Source organism: Chiloscyllium plagiosum, chromosome 40 (assembly GCF_004010195.1).
Source record: "Chiloscyllium plagiosum isolate BGI_BamShark_2017 chromosome 40, ASM401019v2, whole genome shotgun sequence".
In the NCBI taxonomy this organism is placed as follows: Eukaryota; Metazoa; Chordata; class Chondrichthyes; order Orectolobiformes; family Hemiscylliidae; genus Chiloscyllium; species Chiloscyllium plagiosum.
Window position 1 is genome coordinate 10,811,395 of NC_057749.1, and position 19,554 is coordinate 10,830,948.

The 19,554-nt window shown below is 43.7% G+C and overlaps 1 protein-coding gene across 2 annotated transcripts in view; it reads right to left on the reverse strand.

The window, feature by feature from the left end:
• Positions 1-17,730, reverse strand: part of ccdc33 (coiled-coil domain containing 33) — a 274,590-nt gene extending 256,860 nt beyond the window's left edge. The window contains exons 1-4 of one of the 2 annotated variants that reach the window (XM_043680295.1): positions 17,610-17,730; positions 16,803-17,170; positions 14,150-14,595; positions 10,881-11,048 (exon numbers count right to left, since the gene is read on the reverse strand). In XM_043680295.1, coding sequence (XP_043536230.1) covers positions 10,881-11,048; positions 14,150-14,595; positions 16,803-17,073 — 885 coding nt within the window. In that variant the 5' untranslated portion in view covers positions 17,074-17,170; positions 17,610-17,730. The remainder of the gene's footprint in view (positions 1-10,880; positions 11,049-14,149; positions 14,596-16,802; positions 17,171-17,609) is intronic. The other variant, XM_043680294.1, reaches the window with a different exon arrangement.
• Positions 17,731-19,554: the final 1,824 nt, after the last annotated feature.

The following is a 19,554-nucleotide window of genomic DNA, read 5'->3' on the forward strand; positions in this document are numbered from 1 at the left end:
AGTAGTGAAACTCCATTATTACACAGTCATAGGGCTCCGAAACAGTGAGACTGCAACGTAATTGTCAGAGCATTGGGGGGTGGGGCAGAGGCGTGCTGGGGGCAAGGGACAACTTGGGTCAATATAGGTACATGGAGGGGATCATTGATCACCAACAATCTGTCCTGGTCCACCCCACATTGACATGACAGTCAAGAAAAAACAACAATGTCTCTACTTCCTCAGGAGGCGAAGGAACTTCAGCATGTCCACAAAGAATCTTACCAACCGTTACAGGTGCACTATAGAAAGCATCTTATCTGGAAGCATCACAGCTCGGTTTGGCATCTGCTCTTGCCAAGACCTCAAGAAGCTACAGAGAATCGTGAACGCAGCCCAGTCCACCACGCAAACCAGTTCCTGACCCACTGATTCCATCTAGACTTCCCGCTGCCAAGGAAAAGAACCAACATAATCAAACACCCCTCCACTCTGGTTATACTCTCTTCCACCCTCCTCCGGCGAGCAAAAGATATAAAAGTTTGAATACACGTACGAACAGATTCAGGAACAGCTTGTTTTCTGCTGTTATTAGACTTTTGAACAGACCTCTCAAATGTTAATGTTGAATTCTCTCTCTGCACCTTCTCTACAGCTGTAACACTGTATTCTGCACTCTGTTCTGCTACTCTGATGCACGTTGTATGGTACAATCTGCCTGTAAGGCATGCAAAATAATACTTTTCACTGCATCTCAGTACATGTGACAACAAGAAATCAGTCAGTCAATAAATAAGACAGGATTTGAGTCAATCCAAAGAGGCAATCAGGTTGAGCCATGGAGGGAGGTGGGAGACCCCACTCTATTAGCCAATATATTGATCCTCAACATATTATTAATATAATTGAGAAAACAATTAGATATTAGAATGTTATAGATATATAATTATTATTATTGTAATTATCCACTGTGTGGGATATAGGTAAAGTAGTGTTACTTCTGCAAGGTAAATGAACTCACACCAGTGTGTAATTGTTTCAACTAAGAGCTGAGTCAACTAGAATGCAAACTATGTGGAGGAAATACATAATTGTTTTTGTATTAGCTAAAATTGTATGCAAGAATGAAACGTGACTGCAAAACAATGGTAGATGTTACAGACAAATAGATAAGGTGCTGTGAGGATGTAGGTTAAGCCAGATATGCTTGCACAAGCAGTAGTTATAAGCATCTGTTTCCCACTTTTACAGAAACACAGGAACAAACCCCAATTAGAAGGTCATAAGGATCAGTATGGTTGGGGAAAGCACAGATGGAGGGGATAGATAATACCTAACAATGGGCCACAGCAGGATGTGGTCAAATGGCCTTGTGAGGCCAGAAATAAGCATTTTGTCACAGATAAGGCCGGCTAAGGCAAGAGATAAACAGGAGTAATGGGTGCTGGTCTTCGAGAAGTGGAAGATGTAAACGGGGAGGAACAATGGGATTAAAAAAAAGGAACCAAATTACATAAATATCGTGTATTCGTTGAACTCGGGTGTGTGTGTGTCCCTGCCTTGTAGACAGTGGACATCGCACCCTCTTGCAAGGGTAAAATAAATGACACCACTGATTCAGATCTTGTCTCGGACTGAAATTATTGAATTGAGTGAGGTTTGTTTCTCACACACTGTATGTGTCAAATGTCACTGTTTAGGTTCATTGTCCAAACACTTTGCTTTTAAGCTTCTTACAGCTGTTTCCATATGAAGAAGCTCTGAATCCGGCTCTGATACCGCGACCAACGTTTTCTCTAAACTGCAAGAGTACAGGGACACACGGCGATCTGCAACACACTGTGCAATGCAGCAGGCAGGTGGCACGTAATATAGAAAAGTTCGACAGAACTTTGGTCCCTACCCCTCACTACATTCATGTTTACCGCCTTGTTTTAAGCTATAGCACAGGCTTCCCAACCTATGTGTACTGAGGGACAGCAAAAGCCTTCATGAACTGAATGCATTCATCACCCCCTTAGATTAGATTCCCTACAGTGTGGAAACAGGCGCTTTAACCCAACAAGTCCACACTGACCCTGTGAAGAACAACCCACCCAGACCCATTCCCCTACATTTACCCCTGACTAATGCACCTAACACTATGGGTGACTTGCACATCTTTGGACTGTGGGAGCTCCTGCCCCTTCCCCAAACGCCTGAGGGACTGCTGCGGAATCCCCAGTTATTATTCACTGACAGTGCTTCTCGTTTCCTCCTGGTGGTTTGAACAGCAAACTCGACTGTCACTGGTTATTCTACAGCAGCTCATATCTTGGTGTCTCCTTCCTTTACAGCCCCAGTAAACAGGCTGCATTGCCAGGCCAAGCTGTTATCGTCAATGTTTACATTGAGCTGTAATCAGGAATTAGATCAGCTGTATCGAAGGGACCAGGAAAACAGCCACGATCCCATTTATCTTCACATACAGCTGAGCACATCAGTGTTCGTCTTCATTATAACACTCCTCAGTCCCAATCTGACAGCTGTGGACATTTCAGCTTATTCCCAGCAGATCATTGACCCTTGAGCTGATCCATAAATAAAATGCATTGCCCAAGGTTGTGGCTTCAAGTGCCACAACAGAGACTGAAACATGTTACCTAGTGCTGGCACTCCAGTGCAGTGCTGAAGGAGATGCTGCACTGTCAGACGTGCTGTCTTTCAGATGAGCCAGTAAACCAAGGCCCTACCTTCCCTCCCAGCTGAAGGTAAAAGAGACCTTGGTGCTATTTTGAAGGACAGCTGGAGAGTTCTCTCTGGTGTCCTGGTCAATATTTAAACCTTAATCAAGATCACAAAAACAGATTCTCTGGTCAATTATCACATCGCTATGGGAGTCTGCTCTTATTACAGTCTCAGTAGACCCCAGTGCCATTGTTAGTTTTTTGAAGAATCTGAAACTTTAGAGTTTACTCGAATTAAACCAACGAGGGTCACAGTTTGAACTTTTACCAGGATCAAAAATATTGAATATTAATAACTTAATAGTCAGTTATGATAAAATATTAGAAGTACAATGAACAGTCACTTATAGGGTGGCACAGTGGTTAGCACTTTACCTCACCGCTAGGGACCTGGGTTCACATTCCAGCCTCAGGCAACTGTCTGTGCAGATTTTGCACATTCTCCCCATGTCTGCGCGGGTTTCCACCAGACGCTCTGGGTTCCTCCCAAGGTTAGATGGATTGGCCATGCTAAATTGCCCGTAGTGCTCAGGGGTATGCAGGCGAGATGGATTAGCTGTGGGAAATGCAGGATGGGGGTGGGGGGGTGGGATGCTCTTCAAAGGGTCAGTGTGAACTTGATGGAACGAATGGCCTGTTTAACAAACTGTAGGGATTCTATGACCTAAACCAAACTTCTGAAATCAGATTTCTTTCCACACCTACTTGATTTAGCATGTAATTCAAGTCAGACATTTGTTAGAAATTGGAAAGTTTAACCATTCAATCTGAGGACTGTTTTAAAGGTGAGATTTCCTCAACCTTCTGCACTGTTAGGAATTCTTCGGTTAAGAAGAGTTTTAAACTCTTTTTTTTGCAACACACCAGATGTCAATTGAATCATTTTGCAAGAGATATTTCCTCAACTAAGTTTGTTCAAAAACTGAAAAGCAAAACTTAAACTTTTTTTGCTACCCTCACAATCTACTCACTCCCATAATTAACTTCTAGTTGTCACTGCTATTCTACTGTTGATCTACCAGGCAACCTGGTCAAATATTATTTATAGAAAGCTAGATAATTTACCAGAAATCCCCTTTCAAAGAATTGAAAGGGACCATCAACACCATCACTTAAAGCAGTTCTCTTTTCACAACAGTACGTAAGCACGACACAGAAATTGGTTGCTGCATTTCTGATATTTGTGGGCGGCACGGTGGTACAGTGGTTAGCACTGCTGCCTCACAGCACCAGAGGCCCGGGTTCAATTCCCGCCTCAGGTGACTGACTGTGTAGAGTTTGCACATTCTCCCCGTATCTGCGTGGGTTTCCTCCGGGTGCTCCAGTTTCCTCCCACAGTCCAAAAATGTGCAGGTTAGGGTGAATTGGCCATGCTAAACTGCCCGTAGTGTTAGGTGCAGGGGTAAATGTAGGGAATGGGTCTGGGTGGGTTGCGCTTCGGCAGGTCGGTGTGGACTTGTTGGGCTGAAGGACCTATTTCCATACTGTAAGTAATCTAATATTATGACACATACTGGGGTCAGTAAGCTCAGTTGGGCTGGTTTGTAATACAGAGTGACAGCAACAGCATGGGTTCGATTCCTGTGTCAGGCTGAGATTACCATGAAGGCCTTGCCTTCTCAACTTCTCTCCTTGCCTGAGGTGTGGTGACCCTCACGTTAAACTACCAGTCGGCTCTCTCTAATGAGAGACCAAAACACTAAAAGCTGGAATCCAAAGTAGATTCCACCTGGGATTCCAGCACCTGCAGGTTTTTTTTGTCTCTGACTAGGTTTATTTCACTGTGAAGTCTCTTCAAAGGATGCCCACTTTGAAGGAGTTCTCTGGCCTGTCTACTCTCTAATGAGACAGCAGACGTCTGGGACTATGGCAAAATGACCTTTACACTTCAAGGACAGTCCATTGGCTGTAAAATGCTTCAGGATGTCCTCAAGTCATAAAAGATGCGATGGAAATGCAAACTTTTTTTCTCTAGCAGAGAGATTAATCCGATCACAGCAGGCAGTGATACTTTTTCCCTTTCATAAACTATTTTTATAATTCTCCCTCCCTCCTGTCTCTCAATGTGCTAGCGCTACAAGTCAATTATGCGGCAAACACTCACAGCTCATTGTTTCCATAGCTGCAGCAGTTAACTACTGTTTTGGTGTCTTCTCTGAATGTAAATCGAAACAACCTTTTAACATTTCAGCTGTCACACGGCTTAATCATACAGATAATTAGAGATAATAGGCAGGCGTTAAAAGGTATTTTGTACAAGATCATAAAACCAAGAGGGTAGAGCATTAGTGAGTTATAAAGAGCCTCTGAACCTTTGAGTTTATAGCTTTAAACTTCCCATACACGTAACAGCAGCGTCGTTTACTCTCCAGTGAAAAATGGACTATTATCTCCCACCTCCTTTGTCGCTGCATACACTGCATTAAAAAAAAGCTTGAAAAGTCATTGATCAGAAACACTAACCTACCCTCCCGCATTAAGCACATACGATGTGGGAATTGTTGAGTCCCACAGCAAAGTAGGAGGCCATTCAACCCATTAAACATTTGCCAAGCAGAAGCTACAGAAGCTTGAACACATGCACCAACAGGTTCAAGAAAAGCTTCTTCTCTCCTGTTGTTAGACTACTGAATGGACCTCTCTAATTCAATCTAATGTTGACCTTGCTTTTGTGTATCTCCTGTGCAGTCATAACCTTGTATGCCACGCTCTGTCTAAGCATCTTGTGTCCTTGTTTGTTATGATCTGACCATATTGCTCACAACACCAAACTTTTCACTGTACTTAGGTACATCTGATAACAATAAATCAAATCAAATCAAATCAAAAGAGCTCTCCAATCTGTCCTAATCATCTTTCGCCAGTTTCCTGCAAGTTTCCTTCACAAACATTCATCCATTTGCCATTGTATCCGGTTCCACTAACTTTTCAGGCAGCACATCATACCCCACAGTGTCAAAAGGTCTCTGCATTTCTCCTCTGGGTCATTTGCGAAATTTCTTTTCCTTACTCTTTCACAGGGTTTGGGCGTCACTGGCCAGGCCAGCATTTGTAATCTATCCCGAATTGGCCTTGAATGGAGTAGCTTGCTATGCCTTTCAGAGGGTGGTTAAAGGTCACCTGTGGGTCTGGAGTTACATGTAAACCAGGCCACTCAAGGATGGCAAATTTCCTTCCTTAAAGAGCATTGGGTTTTCACAACAATCGATTAGAGTTCTCATGGTCATCATTACTGAGAGTGGCTTTCAAATTTATTTTTAATCATCGAATTTGAGGAGACTGTGGCATGACAGTGATATCACCTAGATTAGTCACCCCCTGACTAAGAATACCAATTTGGAGAAATGGGTTCATACCCTGTCAGGTGGTATTTGAAATCAATAAATAACATTGGAATATAAAGCGATGCCCAGCAATAATGACAATGCAACTACCATCCAATGTTATAACAACTCATCTGGGTCACCAATGGCAGTTGAAAAGTGTGGCACTGGAAAAGCATGGCAAGTCAGGCGGCACACATGGCCCTCAGGGAAGGAAATCTACCACCCTTACCCGGCCTGACCTGGATGAGACTCCAGATCATTCTCTGTAATTAGGGAGAGCAAGGCACTCTGTTCAAGGGGCAATGAGAGGTGAGCATTAAAAGCTGGTCTTGCCAACAAGGCTAGACCTGGTTACAATGGCAAAAGTGAGGACTGCAGATGCTGGAAACCAGAGTTTAGATCAGAGTGGTACTGGAAAAGCACAGCAGGTCAGGCAGCATCCGAGGAGCAGCAAAATCAATGTTTCGGGCAAAAGCCCTTCATCAGCCATTCCCGATGAAGGGCTTTTGCCCGAAACGTCGATTTTCCTGCTCCTCGGATGCTGCCTGACCTGCTGTGCTTTTCCAGCACCACTCTGATCTAAGCTCTGGTAACAATGGCAGACTTCCTCCCCTAGAGGACATTAACAAACCAGATAGGTTTCTGTGACAGTTGACAGTTCAATTGCCCATTGTTGAGGCTAGCTTTCAGATGCAGAGCTTTTCTTATTAGTCAATTGAGTTTTTTTAGCTGCTACAGTGGGAATTGAACACACATAACTCCAAGGATTGCTAGTCCAGTAACGTTATCATGTCCACCAACATTGCCTGTGCTGCATTGAAAGGCAAGACTTCACATTTATCGCAACCTCACAATGTCCTGCATTTCAACAGTGACCCATTTCAGAAAATACTTTGTTGGCTGTAAAGCACTTTGGGTTGTACTGAATTCATCAAAGATGCTATAGAAATTCAAGATTGTTTTTATTCACTCACAGGATGTGGGCATTACTGGCTGGGTCAGCAGTTATTGCCTGTCTCTGATTGCCCTTTGAGAAGGTGATGGTGAGCTGCTTTCTTGAACTGCTGCACTTCACATGCTGTAGGTACATCCACAATGCTGTTACAGAGGGAGTTCTAGGATTTTGACCCAGTGACACTGAAGGAATACCGATATACTTCCAAGTCAGGATGGTGAGTGGCTCGGAGGGGAAATTGCAGGGGGTGGTGTTCCCATGTATCTGTTGCCCTTGTGCTTCTAACACTGGTCACGGGTTTGGAAGGTGTTTTCTGAGGATTCTTGATGAATTTCTGCAGTGCATTTTGTAGATAGTACACACTGCAACTACAGAGCGTCAGAGATGGAGGAACTGAATGCTTGTAGACATGATGCCAATCAAGTGGGCTGTTTTGTCCCGCATGGTGTCAAGCTTCTGGAGTGTTGTTGGAGCTGCACTGGTCCGGCCAAGTGGGGAGTATTCCATCACACTCCTGAACTTGAACCTTGTAGATAGAGGACAGGTTTTAAGGAGTCAGGAGATGAAGTACTCATTGCAGGATTCCTAGCCTCTGACTTGTTCTTGTAGCCAGAGAATTGAAATGATTTGTCCACTTCAGTTTCTGGTCAATGGTAACCTAGTCAACGTTAATTGTAGGGGATTCAGTAATTGCTATGCTGTTGAATGTCACAAGGGTGATAGTCAGATTCTGTCCTGTCAGAGATGGTGATTGTCTGGCACTTGCTACACATTGCTTTCTGCAAAATATAGTGAGGTGCTAATCAAACTGGGAATCATGAGGAAACAAATTTAAATCTCTTTCGGAATGCTTCTAACTCCTGTTCCTCCAGAAATAAGTTCACAATCAACAGGCTGCGTGGATCTATAAAGAATTTCGGAACGATTTCAGGCACTGACACCAGGTCTCAGCAAAAAATTAATATTTCTCTGCAAAACCTGCAGCCACTGAGGGCCAGGGTGGTGCAAGGTCTGAATACTGTCAGCAACCACACACAATAAATGTTAGTTCTCCCGGCGACGTGCACATTCTTCGCAATAAATAATGAAAATAACAGAGAACAATCCAGATTGCACTTTAGCCTTGCCATTAGGAAAAGAATCAGACGTGGTTGGGGCGGGGGAAGGGAAACTAACCCATAAATCCAATTATTTTGTAAGTGACTGTCACAAGGTTCATTGATTACAATTTGCCAGTAAATGAGGTGAGATTGATCTACTTCAACGTGTAACAAGCGCTCCCTCTTCTTTGGCAGAGGTTTTACAAAATGCCTTTTCTGTGAAGGCAACATTTCAAGGCCACATCTTTTAATTGAAAAGGGAAAAGCATTGTACAGATGAACAGAGGCCTTCACCATCTGCCTTTGCCTCCTCAATGACTGTGCTCCTCCTTTCTCAATGCTAGGCAGAAAAGGTTCAGCTCTTGCCCTTGTTGATTCCATTCTGCTCACCTTCTCCTCTTCCCTGACTCTCTGGAGTCCATACTCATAGCTGCCAGATGCCCTCTGATCCTGACACTGCATATCGAGAAGGATAGTTTCTCAGTAACTACAATAGGATGGCCTAATCACCAAACCCATTCCAGAGACCCAGGTCATGCTCTGGGGACCTGGAATCAAGTCCCACCTTGGCAGATGGTGGAATTGGAATTCAATAAAAATTCTGGAATTAAGAGTCTAATGGAACTGTTGTTGTTTGTCAGGTAAAGAACTCATTTGGTTCATTATTCTCTAGAGAAGAAAACTCTGGTTTGACCTACACATGACTTCAGCAGGGAGATCTTATAGAAACGCACTAAATTAGGAAGGGACCAGATAAGATAGAAGCAGGGAAGTTGTTTCCACTGGCGGGCAAAACTCGAACTTGGGGCCATAGCCTCAAAATAAGGGGGAACAGATTTCGGACTGAGTTGAGGAGGAACTTGTTCACCCAAAGGGTTCTGAATTTATGGAATTCCCTGCCCAGTGAAGCAGTTGAGGCTACCTCGTTGAATGTTTTTCAGGCAAAGATAGATAGAGTTTTGAAACAGTAAATGAATTAAGGGTTATGGTGAGTGGAGCTGAGTCCATGAAAAGATCAACCATGATCTTATTGAATGATGGAGCAGGCTGGAAGGGGCCAGATGGTTGACTCTTTCTCATAGAGTTGTACAGCATAGAAACAGACCTTTCGATCCAACTCATCCATGCTGACCAGATATCCTAAGTTAATTAGAACATAGAACATAGAAGAATACAGCGCAGTACAGGCCCTTTGGCCCTCGATGTTGCGCCGATCCAAGCCCACCTAACCTACACTAGCCCACTATCCTCCATATGCCTATCCAATGCACGTTTAAATGCCCATAATGAAGGAGAGTCCACCACTGCTACTGGCAGGGCATTCCACGAACTCACGACTCGCTGAGTAAAGAACCTACCCCTAACATCTGTCCTATACCTACCACCCCTTAATTTAAAGCTATGCCCCCTTGTAATAGCTGACTCCATACGTGGAAAAAACACCTGACCAATTAGGGATAAATAGTCAATAAATATGGACAATGTCCATATCCCATGATTGAACAAAACAAGTAGCCATCAAACAAAAATTTGGCAAGTCCATGTTTATGTTTCTCTTGAGTTTTATTCCACTCACCTTCACCTTATCCTATCAGCACCCATATGGTCAGACTAACTCCCAATGCAATGCTTCTATACTATTCCCTCAGCTGCACATGCTTCACTCCCTCAACGCCCTTTCAATAATAATGGGGCCTGAACTTCAAAGCCTGAGTTTTACATTGGGTGCAGTGCCCCAACCACCCGGTGGAAAATCCAAGGTGAGCCCCCTCCATTTAGCTGGTCCTCCCTACATCCCAATGTACAGCCCAGCACAGCCTCGTGGGAGAGGTCCTGCCTGTGAGAGCTGCCCCCACATCATCCCCAACCCCCACCCAAATCAAATGGCCGGCTGCTCTCCAGTCTCAACATCGCCACTGGGATCAGTGGCCGCTGCTGGGACTGCAAGCTGTGTGTGACAGAAGCCTGCTGCAACGGAACCCATCAAAATGAAAAGGCAATGGTGTGTTGGTAACTGGGCTAGCAATATAGAGCTCCAGGATAATGACTGGCGATGTAGGTTAACATCCCAGCATAGCCAATTATAGAATTTAAATTCAATTGTTAAAAGTTAAAATCTAGAATCAAATCCACGGATGACCAAGAAATTATTGTCAATTGTTATAAACAATCATCTATTTCCCTTCAGGGAAGGAAATCTGCCATCCTCACCTGGTCTGACCTACATGTGGCTCCAAATCCACAGCAACATGGTTGTCTCTTAAATGCCTTTGCCTGAGCAAGCCACTCAGTTTAATTCGCAATGGGCATCAAAGGTTAGCTTTGCCTGTGATGCCAGCATCTCAATAAAAAAAAGCAGGAGAATTTTAAAATCAAGGTGTTAGATGGGCAAGAAGCCAGCTGGGGGTCAGCGAACACCGGGGCCGATGGGAGGGACAGGACTCACTGTGCAGCAGAATTCTGGATGACCTTATGTTTCCCTCAAGTGAGAAGCCCCCCGAAGCAACAAAAATAAACTACCCCATCTGATCCAGGAAAGGTCCAAGCAACACTTAATATCCCCAGCCTGTTAGAGGAAAAACTTCCAGATTTCCACTACCTCTCATATGAAAAAGCATTTCTCGACGTCACCGTGAACGACTGATTTCTAAACTGCGTCTCTTCCTTCTTGATTTCTTGCAGATGAGCAAATCACTTGCCCAAAAACCCTTTTAAATCCATTCAAATCTCAAATACTTCCGTTAGATCACCCCCTTGAACTGCCAGACCCTTGAGAATCTCCATGGCGACTCACGTGTGTGTAAGGAGGTCCTTCAGGCATCCTCACAGGAGTACCTGCAGGTGATGAAAGATGGAAGCTGGAATCGCTTGGCAACCGTTGATGGCTAGTGCACTCCTCTGCTAGACTAGGAGATGGACTTTCTTCAGGAGGCTCCTGATTGGTTTCCTCTGCAGTTCCAGCCTGTGGGTGAGATGTTGGAACAAAAGAATGTTATAAACAGTAAATGGTTAAAATCTTGGCCCTTCCTTCCCACCAGTTCTGTGGGTGAACTGTACACCATGGCCTGCAGTGGTTCATGAAGGCAGGTCGTTAGAGATGGGCAATAACTATTGGTTCAGCCAATGATGCCCTCATGCCACGAACAAATATCAATTGAAAGAGACAGGGAGCAGTTTTCGTCAGGGTCCTTCAGATAGAAGACGGACCTGGCAAGTTTTGGCGAGGAATTCCCCAACACTGGCTAGAGAGCAGAAACTTACCATTGTAAGCAACTGAGACAACACTCTGTACCAACAGTCCCTTTGATATCAGTGACCATCTCATCTGCAGGGAGGTGGTGGTCTGGTGGTAATGTCATTGGACTAGTAATACAGAACCACAGGCTAACGTTCATGGGACTTGGGTTCGAATCTCACCATGAGAGATTGTGAAATTTGAATTCAACAAAAATCAGGGCAGCACGATGGTTTAGTGGTTAGCACTGCTACCTCATAGCACCAGGGGCCCAAGTTCAATTACAGCCTCGGGTGACTCTCTGTGTGGAGTTTACAGATTCTCCCCGTGTATGCGTGGGTTTCCTCTGGGTGGTCTGGTTTCCTCCATAGTGCAAAGATGTGCAGGTTAGGTGGATCGACCATGGGAAATTGCTGTGTAGTATCCAAGGAAGTGCAAGCTAGGTGGGTTAGCCCTGGGAAACGTGAATAGGGTTTTTTTGGGAGGAGGTGGGGGATGGGTGAGATGATCATCAAAGAGGGTTGGTGTAGACTCAAAGGACTGACTTGCCTCCCCATGTATTGCAGGGATTCTATGGAAAGGCCAGACTAATGATGATCATGTAACCTCTGTGAACGGTGGTAAAGAGCTTGTCATGTTTACTAATGCCCTTTAGTGAAGGAAATTTGCCAACTTTACCTAGTCTGGCCTACATGTGACCCAGACCCACAGCAACGTGGCTTCCTCTTAATCTCTTGAAATGGTCCAGCAAGCCATTCAGTTCCAGAACAATTAGGGATGGGTATCAAATGCTAGCCTTGTCAGCAACACCCACATCCCATGAATAAATAAATGTAAAACAAGCTGCATTTGGCTATTTGAAGCCTTTTTTCTTAATAGGCATATTCGTCATCCTTAAAATTATTTATGAACACTCAGCTGGTATCTGTAACTGCTGAAGCTAAAATCGTACAATTGTCTTCTGGTATTTATAAATATTACACACAAGTGTTAGGCAGAAGCTAAGCCAATGTGTGGCCAAGCCTGGTCCTTTGTGATGATCAAGAAGATCCTAAGATGAAAACAACTCAAAACCATCAGTGGAGGTTTAATACCAACAAGTGTCAACACAAAATGTTGGTTTGCAGGTGCAGCAGGTAATTAAGAAGTCAAATGGAATATTGTCCTTCATTGCTAAAGGGATGGAGTTTAAAAACGGGGAGGTTATGTTGCAGCTGTATAGAGTGTTAGTGAAGCCACACCTGGAGTACTGTGTGCAGTTATGGTCTCTTTACTTGAGAAAGGATGTACTGGCACTAGAGGGGTACAAAGGAAGTTCACTAGGTTGACTCTGGAGTTGAGAGGGTTGGCTTATGAGGAGAGATTGAGTAGATTGGGACTATACCCATTGCAATTTAGAAGAATGCGGGGGGGTGGAGGGTGGGTCTTATAGAAATATATAAAACTAGGAAGGAAAGAGATAAGATAGAAGCAGGAAAGTTGTTTCCATTGGTGGGTGAAACCAGAACTAGGGGGCACAGCCTCAACATAACGGGGAGCAGCTTTGGGACTGAATTGAGGAGGAACTTCTTCACCCAAAGGGTTGTGAATCTGTGGAATTCCCTGCCCAGTGAAGCAGTTGAGGCCACCTCGTTGAATGTTTTTAAGGCAAAGATAGATATAGTTTTGAACCAGTAAATGAATTAAGGGTTATGGTGAGCGGGCGGGTGAGTGGAGCTGAGTCCATGAAAAGAGGAGAAAGTGAGGGCTGCAGATGCTGGAGATCAGAGCTGAAAATGTGTTGCTGGAAAAGCGCAGCAGGTCAGGCAGCATCCAAGGAACAGGAGAATCGACGTTTCGGGCATAAGCCTTTCTTCAGGAATGATAAGAAGGGCTTATGCCCGAAACGTCGATTCTCCTGTTCCTTGGATGCTGCCTGACCTGCTGCGCTTTTCCAGCAACACATTTTCAGCTGAGTCCATGAAAAGATTAGCCATGATCTTATTGAATGGCGGAGCAGGCTGGAGGGGCCAGATGGCCTACTCCTGCTCCTGAGTTCAAAGGATGGTAAAGAGTTAATCATAACTTGTCATTGGAATCACAGGTAGGTCAACCCAGGTCAGGATGGTGTGTTTCTCAGAAGATGAAGTCCTGCCAATATCAATGACATTTTTTCAACATGGTTACCACCTTCTGGAAGATGTTAGGAAAAGAGTTGGACTTTCAAACAATCTTCACACAAGAATAGTGGAAATCTAAAATTCTCTCCCAAAACCCTCCTGATAGACCAAGAATCGACTCAAAATTTCAAAACCCGGATGAATAGAGTGTTGGGTTTCTTTCAGCATTTTGTGTTACATTCTCTGTCACCATGTCCTCTCCCTTTCCCCCATTCCAGTGGGATAGTCTGTTCTTTCCAGTCAGCAAGTTAGATACACCATTGTCCTGCCATTCTCACATTCCGATCATTGAATCTGCTCTATCATTCCCCTTTCTCCCCAGCACTCCATCTCCCCACCTCTGCATTAATGCTGCCCCCTTCACATTTTGTATCAACTCTGATGAAGAGTCATCTAAACTCGAAATGTTAGCTTTCTCTCTCTCCATGAATGCTGTGTGGTCAGTCATGAATAGAGTTTTTTGAGGCTTGGTTCTTAAGGGTTAAAGTATAGATCAGCCATGGTTGAAATGAACAACAGTAGTACGGGTTGGAAAGGCTGAAAGGCCTACTCATATGTCTATATCTCACATTGCTACTTCGACAACCTAGATTCACAATCCTTCTTCCAACTGGAGACACATCTCACATCAATCAAATGGAAACGCCATTGATATGTTCAGCTCTTTACCTGAGGGATTGGTGAAGGCGATGCTGGAGTGGGCGCCCGTTGTTGTGGTGAGGCTGTTAAAGGTATGTCCGGCTCTGGCACTGGGCATGAGCCTGGAGCAGAGAGGTCAGGCGACCCTCCGGCCTTGCTCGGCAGAATCGAGGAGTCAGTCCGGGACACCACGTCCTTCGGGTGCCGCACCTCATGAAATGACACGTTACAGGCCATCCTCCCACAATGCATCGTGAGCTCGTCATCCTGGACACGCAACAGGGCCAGGATAATGCTGTAACAGTAGAAGTCTTCGTTTTCCTTCGCAAAGATGTTTATCCTGGGGGCGTTGGTGCGAGGATAGATGGCAAAAAAGGCCTCCCCTTCCTTCGTTCCACTGTTCAGGGAAGTGCCAATTACTCGAAAGGCTTCAATACGTAACCGTACATCATGGTTCTTATCATTTTGACAGTAACCTGTAAAACAAAGAAAGGTTTTGCATTTTTCTTCGCCGCACTTTCCCCGAGCTTAGATTCTCTGAAAGTACTGCACAATTAATTAAAGTTATGATTACAGTTGGAAACTTGGGCAGTCAATTTACATACAGCAAGCTCCCTTTAACAATGCTGAAATAAATAAGATCATCTGTCTTGGGTGCTGGTTTTAGGATAAATATTGGCCCAGATATTGATGTGAACTCTCATCCTATTCTCCAGATAGTACCAATGGGTCTCTCACATTCAGCCAAGATGGACAGGACCTCAGCTTCCTGTCTCATCTGAAAGACAGCACCTCCAACAACACTGCAGTCACTCAGTGCTTTGTTAGGGTGGCAGGCTGGATTTTACATTCAGGTCTTTCAAGTGGAGTTTAAACCTAGCACCAGAGACAAGGGTGTAACTCACTGAACCACTCACTGAACCACATAAGGAATCGGTATTGTGCTGAAACATCTTAATGCAGGAACCTTCACAAGCTGCATAGCATCCAACGACTGAATATTGATTATCTTGGGAGACTGTGACATGACCAATAGTGTACATGTGTTTTCTCCTGCCTTCTCTTTGCACTAATGAGCAAATAAACATCAAAGCACCAATGAGGCATAAGGAGCCAAGTGACACACAAATACATAGATTCATTATTAAAGAATTGAGACGTTGGTGGCAGATTTTACAATGCTGGTGAACTATGTCTAACCTGTGTAGCTCCTCCCTCGCAAACAAAGACAGTCTGAATCACATGGTACATATCATGGAATCATATCAGCCCCAGTCAATTATACAGAAAATACAGCCTTGCCCATTTAAAGGTTTACCACGACATTGCTCAGACTGGTTGTTCAAGGCTTCTCCAGCTGAAGTCAATGGAAAGAAATTAGGAAGAGGTTTTCAAATGGAAGGCCAAGCAGTGGATTGGAGTTCTAAATTTATTTCATATATATAGTGCAGTAAGAACAACAATGACTGGAATTGATATAGCATCTATAATATAGTAAAACAGCCCGAGGGGCTTCAAAGAAACATTATCCGACAGAAGTTGAGCTGACACTCATTCGACATTACAAAAGCGATAAGGGACGCAGTTTTAAAGAAGGACTTAAAGGAGGAGAGTGAGGTAAAAAAAACCAAGTGGTATAAGGAAGGTATTCGCAGACCGTGCCTGGATCAGGGCCTTGGCAGTCTGAGATCCCAGGAGCGAGCCTTACATGGGGATGGAGGCTCCCCCCAACATCTGCCACAGTGTCGAGAGCAGGGGAGATGGAGCCAGTGTGCCAAAGCAGTAGAGATAGAGCCCGTGTAGGAAGTGCAGTCCCAGTATAGCATAGCACTTAAGAAAGATTGTCATGATTAAACTTTTAGCTTTATTTCTTTACTTTTCCACTCAATACTAGGAAGGACTGTAATGTTTAACTTTTAGCTTTCTTCTTTATTTCTTTCTACGCTGTTCTTAACTTTTTGTACCTAGGTATTTGTACCTAAGATGGTGCCATGTGTGGCAAACATTGTACACTTTTCACTGTACTCCTGTACTTGAGTACATATGGTAATAAAGTCTAAATCTAAAACTAAACTTAGAGCTCAGGCAACTAACCGTAGTCACCACTGGAGGAGTGTTAAGATCGAAGACACCCAAAGGCCAGAGTCAGGGGTGTGCAGACCTCAAATGTTTGTAGGGCTGGAGGAGGTTACAAAGTTAGGGAAGGGTGAGGTGAAGGGGGGATTTGAGGATAAGAATAGGGATTTTCAATGGAAGCATTTTTTAACAGGGTAACAAAGTCAGTTTGTGAACACAGGAACAGTGGGCAATTGGAACTTGTTGCGAGTTTGGGTTATGGATAATAGAGTTTGGAATGAGCTCAGGTTTCCAGTGGGTGCAAGGTAGAAAAGGCAAGCCCTGAAAACTGTGGATGGGCCCCTCAGTATTTGAGAAAGCAATCTGAGCACCATGAACTTTCATCACATTGTTGTCTACAATGGGCAATTACTGGCCCAGCACATGTCCCTTGAACAAAAGAACTGCATTCTTTGAATTTTTAGTGTGTGTCATAAGTTACAGGAGCAGAAATTGGCCATTCAGTCCACAGAGTCTGCTCTCCCTTTCAATGAGATTGTGGCTGATCTCATCATCCCAACTCTACTTTCCTGCCTTTCCCTGTAACAATAGTCAAAAATGATTTTACCTTTAGGAAGCCTGAAAATAAATTTCTTTTTGAGAACAGCCTGGATTTCATTCACATTGGTCTGTTCAATGACATCAGTAACTCCAGTGTTGGTGGATAACACTTCACCATCATTCACCTGCAGCCAGACCCCCGTCCCAGACCCTTCCAGAAGCGGGTTTTCCACAGTCAGTCTCAAGATGTAATGTCCCACCTCATTAAACTGAACATTGACGATTTCAAACTCAAAGTCGAGCTCCTTGTCTTCAATTCTCAACTGGGACCTGTGCATATTTTAGTCTTTTTTCTTGTTTGCAAAGACGTTTTGCAACTACTTTCCCCACTTCAAACGTCAAAACAGAATGACTCTTGGATTGATGCAAGTCCTACTGCAGAGAGAGAGAGAGAGAGAGAGAGAGAGATAACTGTTGCTGCCTTTGAGTGATCTGACAGGAGCAACATTTCCAGGTCACAGATCTTTTTTATTTCAAAAACATATTTTATTCATAAAAAATGTCTACATATTTTATATATATACATACACACACATGTACACATAGTCATAAATGCAGTTGAGTTCTGTCTAATACATATTAAAAAAACGAACAACATTGGAGTTTGACTCTAACCAACAAATAAGCCAAAGGCATCTCTTCCTTGTACAAGACTATATTTACATGCATTTGAGGCACCAGGAGGGTTTGATAACTGACAGACCCCATTTAACTTTAGCAGAAAGACAGATCCGAATGGTTTCCTCTGATCCATTGTTTGGAAGGACAATTATAAACAACAGAACAATTCCTAATTCAGATGGTGTAACGTTACCTGTGCCTTGACTGCAGGAGAAATACTGCTTCAAATGGGATGATAAACAGGCACTTTGTACTGAAATCCAAAAGCAGCCCTTGATCTCACATCGCTTGTTTTCAGTTTGGAAATGCGATTCACACAATCTGCTCAGTTTGTTGTCGTGAATCTAGGCAGCAACCACCAGCCAATCAAGCTGCTGCACAAAACAAACAAAATAGACTTCAAAGTCAATGGATTATGTGTCTTATAATAACCACGGTGATGTGTTATACAAAGACCGGTTCCTTTAGCTGCCAATGTTAATCTTTAAACACACCTTAAAAGTGCACACAGTTAAAAATGCAAGGATCTGGGTTCTATCTTATAATTTCAAACTTTGCTTTGATTGAATTTACCCAAATGGCAGCTTTATATCTCTTGATTAAAAACTCCATCCAGTCTGGCAAACTCTGGGCCCATTCCTTTGCTGACTGTAGAGTCATAGAGATGTACAGCACAGAAATAGACTCTTCAGTCCAACTCGTCCATGTCGATCACATATTCAACATTAATCTAGTCCCATTTGCCAGCATTTGGCCCATATCCCTCTAAACCCTTCCTCTTCATGTACCCATCCAGATGTCTTTTCAGTGTTGTAACTGTACCAGCCTCCACCACTTCCTCTGGTAGCTCCTCCTGTGATTTGATGAAGGAGCAGTGCTCTGAAAGCTAGTACTTCCAAATAATCCTGTTGGACTATAACCAGCTGTTATGTGATTTTTAACTTTATATTTATCTAGCTCCTCTAGTGTAATGCAACATCCACACAAAAGCATTTATGGTGACCCCTAAGGAGATAATGAAACAAAGTTTGGTCGAAGCCCAGTCAAAGATTTAAGGAGCACCTTAAGTAGAGGCAAAAAGGTTTACAAAACTTGGAACTTAGGGTTCAGGCAGCAGAGTGTGGGATGGGGTGACCTAAATGCTGAAGACTTCCAAACAGAGCTGAAAGAAGTGCAGATATAGAGTCACACAGCACAGAAACAGTCCAACTCATCCATGCCAAACAAGCTTCCCAAACTAAACTAGTCCCACTTGCCTGCATCTGGTCAATATCCCTCTAAACCCTCCCTATTCATGCACCCATCTGATAATTCATTCCACACATGAACCACCCTCTGTATGAAAATGTTGTCCCTCAGGTCTGTTTTCAATCTTTCTCCTCTCCCCTTAAAAATATGCCCCCTTGTTTTGAACTCATTCACCCTAGGGAAAAGACCTTTACGATTCACCTTTTCCATTCCCCTCATATTTTATAAACCTCCGTAAGGTCACCCCTCAACTCCTATGTTCCAATGAAACAGTCCCAGCCCATTCATCCTTCCTTATAACTCAAACCCTCCAATCCCAGCAACATCCTTGTAAATCTTTTCCGAACAGTCTCCAATTTCATTCCTATAATAGGGCGACCAGAAATGTACACATTACTCCAAAAGTGACCTCACCGTCATCCTGTATGAGCTCAACATGATGTGCCAACTCCAACACTCAATGGTCTGAGCAATGAAGGCAAGAGTGCTAAACGCCTTTCTTGTAGGACTGTGGGAGTGGAGGAGTTTACCCATTTAGGGAGGATAACCATGAAGAAGATTTGAGCATTCTTGTAAAATACTACGCTATAATACTGTAACATTGCCTTCTGCCAGGACCACCTGGGATATCTTGGATGTGATGTATTGTAACTAAACCTTCTTGTTAGTATTAGTATGTGTTCCTGATACCTAGTGGAGAAAGATACACACACAACATCTTAGACAACAGATAGATTCTGGCTTGGTTAATCCAGTTAATGTATTACCTAATAGTTAGTTACATTACAGATGGAAATGTGTTGCTGGAAAAGCGCAGCAGGTCAGGCAGCATCTAGGGAACAGGAGAATCGACGTTTCGGGCATTAGCCCTTCTTCAGGAATGAGGAAAG